The 10740-nt window shown below is 32.3% G+C and overlaps 2 protein-coding genes across 3 annotated transcripts; both read left to right on the forward strand.

Moving 5' to 3' along the window:
• The first annotated feature begins 501 nt into the window (after positions 1-501).
• On the forward strand, positions 502-5665 carry Klp3A (kinesin-like protein 3A). Its single transcript, XM_011145797.3, has 13 exons — positions 502-646; positions 1188-1413; positions 1500-1935; positions 2014-2279; positions 2358-2798; positions 2890-3277; positions 3349-3715; positions 3821-4115; positions 4183-4310; positions 4384-4515; positions 4630-4824; positions 4947-5120; positions 5251-5665. The coding sequence occupies exons 2-13, from the start codon at positions 1188-1190 to the stop codon at positions 5299-5301; spliced, it is 3099 nt and encodes a 1032-aa protein (XP_011144099.1). The 5' UTR covers positions 502-646; the 3' UTR covers positions 5302-5665.
• A 528-nt stretch (positions 5666-6193) lies between these two features.
• Positions 6194-10332, forward strand: LOC105185931 (monocyte to macrophage differentiation factor 2). Of its 2 annotated transcripts, XM_011145794.3 has the most exons (5): positions 6194-6360; positions 6450-6745; positions 8266-8511; positions 8615-8867; positions 8957-9211. In XM_011145794.3, exons 2-5 carry the CDS (start codon positions 6546-6548, stop codon positions 9209-9211), a joined length of 954 nt encoding a protein of 317 aa, XP_011144096.1. In that variant the 5' UTR covers positions 6194-6360; positions 6450-6545. The 2 variants fall into 2 exon arrangements, with proteins under 2 accessions (XP_011144096.1, XP_011144095.1); XM_011145793.3 differs by having other exon boundaries at positions 6194-6745; positions 8957-10332.
• The last annotated feature ends 408 nt before the right edge of the window (positions 10333-10740 follow it).

Raw genomic sequence — 10740 nt, forward strand, 5'->3', positions numbered from 1 at the left:
TTTTCGTTTACTTTTGTCGGCAAAAAAACACGCGTTCAACATGATTGACGCCGAAAACGGCTGATTTGTGATTTATAAACCATAACAGAAATCTATTCGTTTCACTTGTATTTTCCTTGAACTTTCTACACTAAAGTACAGATGCCAAAAGACCTTTAAATAAAGCCAGCGGCACACGGTGCTTGTTTTCGTGCTGGATTGCTTGCTGGATGAAAATACTGCGTTCTGATTAGTGTATTTCCATTCATCTTCGAAAACGTACCAATCAGAACGCAGTATTTTCATCTAGCAAGCAATCCAGCACGAAAACAAGCATCGTGTGCTACTGGCTTAACTTGGCATATACGCATAAAGCACAGAGGAACGAACCAATTATAAAGAAGAACACTATGCGCAGCAAAATTTAAATATCTAGTGATTTTAGTGACTTTTCATTTTTACAGTTGTCATTCTGTATCTCTATTTGATCCGTCCACTCTTAAATAAATTTGAAATGTAACGTCTCTGATGTCTCCCAGGTTTGGAGGACAGTAGCATAGAGCTTGTGAGTTTTATTTGTAATTTTCGTTCCTACTGGCTCAGTGTGCCTCATATTGCAGACATTTGTTGTGACGAGTTGGCAAAGTTATTGAAATAAGTATTAAAAGTAAGTGGAAATAGTTTTCTAATAAAAATGGGGTAGATATACATAAAAGACACCGATTTTATTTTCACTTTGGTACGTCGTAGCAAAGGTTGTTCTGGATAGTCAACCTAAGTATCATCTCTGCAATATATTAATAAAATTGATGAGGTATAACGTTTTATGCATATTTACGAGTCAATATACATTAGTAAATAAATTATATCATTTCTAAATTAATATACATATAGGGCGGGTTGTTCCAACATCTTGGTAAGTTAACTGATGGTTAAATCATATATTTATCTTTGTTTTTTCTTCACTTAAACAAAGACAGATATATGATTTCACTATCAGTTAATTTACCAAGGAGTTGGAACAACTTGCCCTAAATAATATATTTATAAATATAATTCCCTGCAACTAAATCATACTGAGTATTTTTCTTTAGGAATATTCTATGCATTGTATTATGATAAAGAGTTTTAAGTCATCATTTTAAGTTAATCATTAATTAGTATTTTTGTCTTTTTTAAACACCTACACATACAATATTACCTTGCAGATGTGTGATGATACTGTTCGTGTTGCTTTACGCATCCGTCCATTAGTGGTAAGCGAAATTGAAAAAGGATGTCAGATGTGCTTAGATATAATTCCCGGAGAACCACAAATTCGCATACTTAATAGTGACAAATCATTTACATATAATTATGTTTTTTCTCCTGATGTTGGACAAGAAGAATTTTATAATGTAGCAATTAAACGATTAATAGATAATATCTTTCAAGGTAAAGATCTTTTACCAGTGTTTGTAGTTTTATCAGTGTATATAATTTATTTTATTGTTTGGAGAAATAATTTATTTATGTCTTAGGATATAATGTAACTATATTGGCTTATGGACAAACTGGTAGTGGTAAAACCTATTCAATGGGTACCAATTATACAGGAATCGAAGAAAAGGGTATTATACCAAGAGTTACAGAAGATATATTTGAAACAATTAAGTCTAAAGAAGACTGGAACTTTAAAGTTGTAGTTTCATTTATGGAGTTATATCAAGAACAATTGTATGATCTGTTATCTGATAAACAAAGGAATCAATCCATCGTAGACATCAGAGAAGATGGAAAAAGTATAAAAGTTACTGGTTTAACAGAGAAAGAAGTTACAAATGCCCAAGAGACACTAGAATGTCTGAACCAAGGTTCCATAGGCCGTATAACTGGTGCAACTGCAATGAATGCACATAGCAGTCGTAGCCATGCGATATTTACAATATGTATACGTCAGCAGAAAAAAGATGATCCGTAAGTAACTTATTATTTCTTCATCATTTAACATTGCAAATTTGTAGAAGGAAAAATAATTTGTTTTTCTATTTACAGGAATACAGCCACAGTGGCAAAATTTCATCTTGTTGATTTAGCGGGATCTGAACGCAGTAAAAAGACCCAAGCCACAGGGGAGAGATTTAAGGAAGGTATAAATATAAACAAAGGATTACTTGCTTTGGGTAATGTTATCTCACAACTTGGTGATGGTGCCTCTGGCTCTTATATTGGATACAGGGATAGCAAACTCACAAGACTCTTACAAGAGTCCTTGGGTGGTAATTCCATGACTCTCATGGTTGCCTGTATTAGTCCTGCTGGTCAGTATCATATGTGACACATAGATAATACATCCTACATTTGAACATGCTACTAATTAGGAAAAATTATTTTATTAGATTATAATTTGGATGAAACTCTCAGTACTTTGAGATATGCAGATCGCGCACGCAAAATAAAGAACAAGCCTGTGGTAAATCAAGATCAGAAAACCGCCGAGATCAATCGGTTGAACAAATTGATTCAAGAACTACGATTAGCACTTATGAATCAAGAACTTGGCATAACATGCCCCAAAGAGCACGAAGAACTCGAGGAGAAATGTAGTACATTACAGCAAAAACTTCGAGATATGACGGAGAAATTAAATTCAAATTTAGCAGAAATCGTTATCATGCACGAACGAGCTGAAATGGCCGAACAAGCTCGTGAAAAGATTAGGTCCGCCATGGCATCAGTATTAGACGAATTTGAACAAGTTTTACAAAACTTTAATATCTCTCACGAAATTGACGATGAAAAACGTAAAAAATTGAAAATAATATATACAAAAATGTTAGGTAAGTTTTTCTCGCTTATTCATATGATTTACTTGGTAATTTTCTTAATTCTTGATAACTCTCCAATTTAATATCTATTTTATATGTGCAGAAATACAAAATGATGAGAAAAAAGCATCTGAAGAATTATTGAATTATGAAATATCTATAGATTCTAAAAATTCCGTCACGTTCACGAAAGAAGATGCGGAATGTGTACATACAGGTGAATTAAACAATATTGAAGATAGCTTGGATTATTTTGACAAAAAGGAAGAGGAACATACATTACGACAAGCAGAACGAAATAACGAGGTTCAAAATATCAATAAAGAGTTAGCACTTAAAGAGAGTCTTGTATCTGAGCTGATTAAAAATATTACTCAACAAACTGCGGACAGCCACAGGGACGTTGCGGAAATGGAAAAGGAAATCGAAAGGCTACATGTGGAAAGAGAGGAGCATTTACAAGCAGTTCATGCACGCAACATTACCTCCAAGTAAGCAATTAATGAATATAACATTATACTTGTGAATGCGATGCTTCAATTTCCGCATGTATTTTGTATAGATTGGCCGAGACACGTCGCAAAAAAGTGCAAGAGTTAGAAAAGAAGATAGCAGAGTTAACACGTAAATGCCAGGAGCAAAACAGAGTAATCAAGGCGAAAGAGAAGCAGGATCAAAGGATTAAAACTCTATCCAATGAGATACGATCATTAAAGGAGATCAGAGTCAAGCTTATCAGACAAATGCGCAATGACGCGAACAATTTTACAAAGTGGAAGCAGTCCAGGGAAAAGGAAATCAATAAATTGAAAACTCAGGACCGCAAACGTGCTTTTGAAATGGTACGCTTAAAAATGCAACATAATAAACAGGAGATAGTTTTCAAGAGGAAGATGGAAGAAGCGTTTGCCGTTAATAAAAGGCTAAAGGTGAGTTACATATTTCATTGTTTACGGTTTTCCTGTTTTCTTTTTCGGATATGATATAATTTACTTCTTTCTTTGAGTATTAATCTATATACAACTCATGCACAGGGTGCATTGGAGATACAAAAGAAGGCGACAGAACGACAAGAAAAAAAGGCTAATGGTAAAGACGAAATAAAAACGTGGGTGGCTCAGGAATTGGAAGTATTAATGGCCACGATAGACGCGGACTTGTCTCTTGAAAAACTTATGCAAGACAGAGCCACTTTATCTTATCAGTTGGAACAACTTAAACAAAGCAGCAATCCGAACGAAGAGGAATGCGCAACTCTTGTAAAATTTATAGAGCTGCGCAATACACAAATCGCGGATCTTCAGAAGGAAATTGTTGAGTCAGATCAAGGTTAGATATTCAAACATTATTTCACTCAATAAAAGTGCAGCTTGTCATTTGAGGGTTACCTTTTCAGAAACCAGGGCAAAAACGAGATGGAACATGATACACAGTGTCGCGGACGCCAAGGTGGTATGTCAAACAGCATTTCATCTGATTGCACAAGAGAGAAAGCAACAATGTTACAAATTTAACGAACTTAAAGTTAGTATACATATATATACATCATACATATTACACATTTGGACTAGTTGTTAAAACAGTTGGCACATTTAAGGATAAATATCTAAATCTACAAACACAATTAGAAGAATCTACCAAAAAAGAAAAGGAAAATAAAACGTATTCTTTGGAAAATACATCTAATACGTCTTCGAATAACATGGTAACACCGCCACGAAAAGAAAAGGTAATGACCAAGAATTTTACGTTTAATAATGTTAAAGACAATGAAATATTTTTCGCAAATCAAAAATTTCTAATTTTATGAAGATCTCATCGTTACTTTTATTCTGCATTATAGGTTTTAATGGAAAATAACTTGAACGTAAATATAAAGCAGTCCAAGACAAAACAGGAAACGGAATATACGTTGAATTTTTCTACTAAGAATACTGATGCACTTCATGATAGTTCAATAGACGTTGAAGATGACGATGTTGAAAATGATCCCGATTGGAAAAATACACCACTTTACAATCGCATACAGAAGTTGCAGGTAAGGATAACAGTTGTAATCAACTTGTAATCACAATAATAGATATGATTGCACTGATAACTTTTATTATAGATTAAGATTTACAAGGAATCGTAAAGTTATATGTGGTTTTTTATTTACAGAACAAATCGAAGCTGTCAATCCAACAATTACCTTTTAAACTAGAGCCTGATGAGATAAAGTGTGCTTGTAAGACTAAATGTGCTACACGGATGTGTATGTGTCGTAAAAATAATATTACGTGTAACAATTGTAATTGTAATCCAGAACAATGTAAAAATAGAGATAAAAAAAATGTGAGTTATGCATACCTTCTTATAATGTTAATATTGTTATATTAGCTATTGTGTATATATATGTGTGCGTGCATGTATGCGTGTATATATTTTAAGTGTTTAAAAATGTTAATTTTTAATAATTTTTTAGTTGCGTACGCTATTCTCAGACATCACAGAAAACGAAGTAATGACCAATTGAAGAAAGAAGAAATAAACGAAGAAGAATGCGTCGAAAGACTGTTTCGTTGAAATGAAGATTTTATGTTTTTATTCTTATCAATGAATTTGTGTCGTACACGTTTATTTATTAGAAAGTACGGATAATAGGTAAAAAACAATCGTACAACTCTCTGGAGCACGAGCAACCAAGTGGCGTGACAATTATGATATTTATTTGGACTCAACTAGTATCAGACTTATATTTGTATATATAATATTTTTCTGTCATAAACACATTTACTTCGTTTTAATAGTTTTATATAAATAATGTGATTATTCATTCTACAACATAATTCATTCTACGACATAATACGTACAATGAAGGAAACTTGCTTAATATTTTGTAATATATCAATCACGATATCTTTCTCGATTTTATATATGACATTATATACACCATAATAACATTTTTTGCTGATATTTCACATATTTGAGAATGAAAGCGAAAATGCTTTTGTTATCTAATTTTGTATTCTTTCTCTCCCCCTTTCTTTTTCTTTCGATTAAATGTTTAGCTTTTCAATATTGAATTAGCTGATTTCTGTGACATCCTATATAAGATCAAAGTTTAGTGCATGATTAAATTCCTGCATCAATAAATGATCGTTACAAGGCCGTAAGAATAACTACGTTAATTTCATGATAAAGAAGAGCTCAACAAACAGAAGAGACAAGATACCCTTTTTTTAATATGCCCAACATTAATATATGAGATTCAGTCGATAAATTCGAATCCTTGAAAATATAAAAATAAGATATGGACAGTAGATTAATATTGATAAAGCATGCATTGAGCGGGGTTAAAGTGTATGTTCAATGCAACGGAGGGGATATACAATATGGCGTAGCCAATCGGTTTCGTCGGATCCCTCTTTTAGTCTTGTCAGCGAATCAATTTTATTTCTCGTCCAATTGTTTCATTCGCGACGATCACAATATAAAAGGTTCTCGAGTGGCAATGGATCGGATGAACTTTGACAGCGACGAGCTCTTCAGTATCCGTCGGTACCCGGTGTGGTATTCGTACAGAGGAAAGTAGGTGAGTTTAGACGGGCTGTGTTTCAGACGTGTTTAGTGGCTTCCCGAAACTGCTGTTGAACACGACGAAACGAGTCTGATCTTTCGTAGTGAGAGGGACAAATCGTCAATCTCCCATACAACACCATCCATCATCACCTACTTTGCGATGCCCAATGTCAATCATTGCAAATCGATCAATATGCGATGGAAGACGTTCACCAGCCAGCTGTTGCACCGTTAACTTTGATATCCAAGAAATTTGAATATTCATCGGGTATCGACGAATACACCTGCTCGTCAGTTCAAATTTCTCATCATCGTCCTGACACCATGGCCAGTACCTGCCTTCATCAATTCATCTCGACACCCATCAAAAATTTTCTGCAACTGCAACGAATCAAAGAGTAAGAGAAATAGATTTGTATTTAAAGCTATATTAAAGTCCAAAGTTTGGAAGTGGTGTAAGTCTAATTTTAAAATGTCACGAGTTTTGAAACGAGATGCAGGTATATACAAATTTATATACGTCATTGTAACATATGCGCAAGTAAATCGATCTTCGTAATTTGCCAATTTTCGTGGTTTGCCAAAACGCGGTTTACGTCACTTCCAGACAGAAAAATATAACTTATTTATTGCCTATTAGCCTATCATACTTTAGATAATTATCCCGCAATCATTCAATCTTTATTGTCATAGTTTACATTTTTGCATCCTTAAAACTTGCTTGGGCGTTTAATATGTGTCATATATAAAAGTAATTTATCTGCATGTAATAATATGGTTCTCTAACAGCAAATTATATGATGATTCAGCTTCTTACATGTAAAATATTTAAGTGACAATATAGTTTTAGCTGTAATTAGAGTTGAATGTTATAAGTTACATTTGTATTTTTAGTGAATAATAGTTGATAAATGTTTATGATGCATTGTATATTTATTTTGCTATCAAGCCGTGTACTATGTACTAGTTAGTTATGTTTTTTATCATTAAATATATACATGAGATACATACATATGAGAGATTGTAATTTTACAGTATAGTAAGATAAATTTTGTATTTTGTCATACAACTGTCTCATTATATTGCATCTGGGCTTATCCATTAACTATGCAATTATATGCTATTGATTCAGCTTAAAATAAATTCAAAATCATGCATGCATCAGATAGTATAAAACCTTTGACAGAATGCACAAGCACTGCTTTTAGAGGGATGAAAGATTGTTATCTTCAATCAACAAACACTATGGATCATCTTAGTGGTATGGTCATACCACAAAATATTTCATATCATCAGCTTGGATTATATATGGAATAAGTTTCCTCTACAAAACACATTAACAGGTACTATTAGTCGATATATTAACAATATGCATAAAGCAAATATATGCTTGTCTTAAATACGCATGTATTTTGGCATAATGCTAACTTAAGCTTCATGCTAGAAATGTATTGTTCAATTATGCTATGTTCTTTAGTCTTTGATGTATCCTATTAATGATTATATAATTAAAACTGTAATATAATGTCAAAATTCCTCAATTTTATTATCTATGTTATATATTATCTTTAATTAGATTGCAGCCATAGTAAAGTTAAAGTAATCTTGTTTCGTCTTATATAAGAAACAATTTGTGATTCCTTATATAATAATCTCCTGTCATATTAGTACTGATGAAAGAAAGTGTTGCAAATAAATATTAAGAAAAAACTTTCTTTGTTGTGGAATATTATGTTTAATTTTATAAATATTATATCACTTTTTTTTAAAGACAGAACACAAATGATATTAAGAAATAGCTTCACCATCATTGATATTTTGATAAATATATTTAAAAGATTCAATTTTATAAAATTTTACACAGCACACAGTTGAAAGAAAAATATTAAATAAGAAATAAAATGGTTATTATTTACAGGATTAAATGGATGAATTCAAGAGCATGCACGAATGAAGCATATATTCCTACAACTATAGAACACATGGCAAATGTGGCAACTCATGGAGTATGGGTTGTACCATCAGTAATAGGTGGTATCGAGCTTATACGCCGTTCAACAACATGGGCGCAACTCGTTTCTGCTTGTGTATATGGCACTTCCTTAATTCTTGTCTTCGCAGTATCAACTTTCTTCCATAGTGTGCATTACTGCAATCATAACAGGTGCCATTATTTCGTTTTTCTTGATAACTCTCTGTTATTAGTTGTGCAAGATAACGAACAACATGTGTTTATTGCATGTATAACATTTATGTAACAATTTTAGACAATTGAAAGACGCATTGCATCGCTGTGATCGCGCTATGATTTACATCTTTATAGCGGCCAGTTACTTCCCGTGGTTCAACGTGGATCATTTCTCAGATGACGAGCTTCTATTCGCGATGCGATATATTGTTTGGATTATGGCTATAATGGGCATTATTTATCAACAGATCTTCCACGAAAAATATAAGATGCTTGAAACTATTTTCTATGTAATTATGGGTATTGGACCTAGCGTTGCAATTCTTAATGTTGTAAGTAAATCAATGGTCTGTCTGGATTTATTTAGATTGGTATGAAGCGAGAATATTATGATAATTTTTACGATATGTTGTCTTTACAGTATAATTATTACAATATCAGGGAATTGAAACTGGGCGGATTGATATACGTTATTGGTATAGTGTTTTTCAAATCGGATGGTCGAATACCTTTCGCGCACGCAATTTGGCATCTCTTCGTAGCCGCAGCAGCCGGATTTCACTACTATGCGATTCTGAGCCATGTATTTCCCGAGACAGACCCGATGAATGTTCTTGGACCATCCAGCAATATACCATCAATGTCTAACGTACTGAAATCACATCTAGAGTTATAAGGTGTTGTATACTATTTTCTACGACGTTTCTTCTAAAATACTAAAGATTCTAAAACAACAGTTCTAAGAGTGAACTCTTTATATTCTGATAGAAGGATATTTTATTTCTATTTATTCGAAGAGGAACTTTTGATAAGATCAAATTAATTTTTAACAGTGGCTACTATTACATCCTGAATCGTGGCTTTTATAATCGCAATAGATAGCCAGGTTTTCCTAATTATTCCAAATCGGTCAGTAAACAAAAGACCCGTGTGTAGTATATATAATCACGATAAATATATAATCACGAACTTCGTTAATTAAGTACCTGACAGCCACATGAAACTAGACTCATGTATTATGAATGTTTGTATTAGAATTAAAAAAAATTAGATATCGTACATATTAGCAAAGACACTAATTATTCACGCGTATGATTCGATTATATTATACTACTAATTGCATTACAAGTTCGGATATATCATTGAATGAATGAATGATGAAAACTTGTATTTTTTGCGTGATTTATGTCCGTTTCTACCAACCGTGGTTAATTTGACCGACTGGTTATTCCATCGGAATGGATCACTCGCATTTAATAATTCTAGTTAACGACAAATGTGACTGGTCAATTCCGTTGGAGTAACCAACCGGTTAAGTTAACCAAAGTTGGTAGAAATGAACATTAGTACGTTAATATTGAGGTCAGCATTCATGTATAATGCCAAATTATTGTAAGACAGATTTATAGCCTGTACCATTCAGTATACAGGTATTATTTTTCGAACGGACGCTATTTCGTTTTACACTCTGTATAAGTTTTATAATAGTCTTTACATTAGAATTTATGAAATGTAAACGTTAAATAATAGCTTACTGGCAAATGGAAACCAAATTGACTGAATACGTAATCTTGGGTTTTACTGAAAGTGTCAATCATCTTTTTGTTTGCAAATATATTGTGCCAAAATTTAATTCACATTCGTATCTACTTGACGTAGTTCTCTCCAATGCATTGAAATACAGACACAATATAGATACACGTATATATGATATACATTTATGATATAATTGCTATGTGGAAAAAGAAATGAGTGTATTACTTCAGTAAATTGCAATATACTTTATAATTATTTTAATAAAATTATATATGTATATATATATAGTTGGTGTGTGTGTGTGTGTGTGTGTGTGTGTGTGTGTGTATGTATATATATATATATATATATGTACGATAATTTTAGGTGTGGTTTAGTATGTTACCACATAAAGGAAAAGGAAGTTTATATATTCAAATATATAAGAATATTTTTTTGTGAAATATAGTATACATTGTTGAACAATGACCTTATTTTTATTATTAATATACTTGCAAGCACTATGACATCAGATTGGATCTCTTATTAATTTACGTATGTTTATACATTAACAATGCAAATGCGATTCAATAATCAAGATACTTATTGTATTATTATTTATATATTATTATATATATTTATGCGTTTATATATTATTTATTTATGTTTTTTGTTTGTAACTATATTAAT

The sequence above is a fragment of the Harpegnathos saltator genome, unplaced genomic scaffold (genome assembly GCF_003227715.2).
Source record: "Harpegnathos saltator strain DR-91 unplaced genomic scaffold, Hsal_v8.6 scaffold714, whole genome shotgun sequence".
NCBI classification, from domain to species: domain Eukaryota; kingdom Metazoa; phylum Arthropoda; class Insecta; order Hymenoptera; family Formicidae; genus Harpegnathos; species Harpegnathos saltator.

Bases quoted from the DNA above. Each gene is read 5' to 3' on its own strand.
- Klp3A (XM_011145797.3), top strand. From the start codon at position 1,188: ATGTGTGATGATACTGTTCGTGTTGCTTTACGCATCCGTCCATTAGTG. The intron at 3,278-3,348 runs GTAAGCAATTAA...TATTTTGTATAG, and splicing joins GCACGCAACATTACCTCCAA to ATTGGCCGAGACACGTCGCA. The intron at 4,311-4,383 runs GTTAGTATACAT...GGCACATTTAAG, and splicing joins ACAAATTTAACGAACTTAAA to GATAAATATCTAAATCTACA.
- LOC105185931 (XM_011145793.3), top strand. From the start codon at position 6,546: ATGGAAGACGTTCACCAGCCAGCTGTTGCACCGTTAACTTTGATATCC. The intron at 6,746-8,265 runs GTAAGAGAAATA...TATTATTTACAG, and splicing joins CAACTGCAACGAATCAAAGA to GATTAAATGGATGAATTCAA. The intron at 8,868-8,956 runs GTAAGTAAATCA...TTGTCTTTACAG, and splicing joins GCGTTGCAATTCTTAATGTT to TATAATTATTACAATATCAG.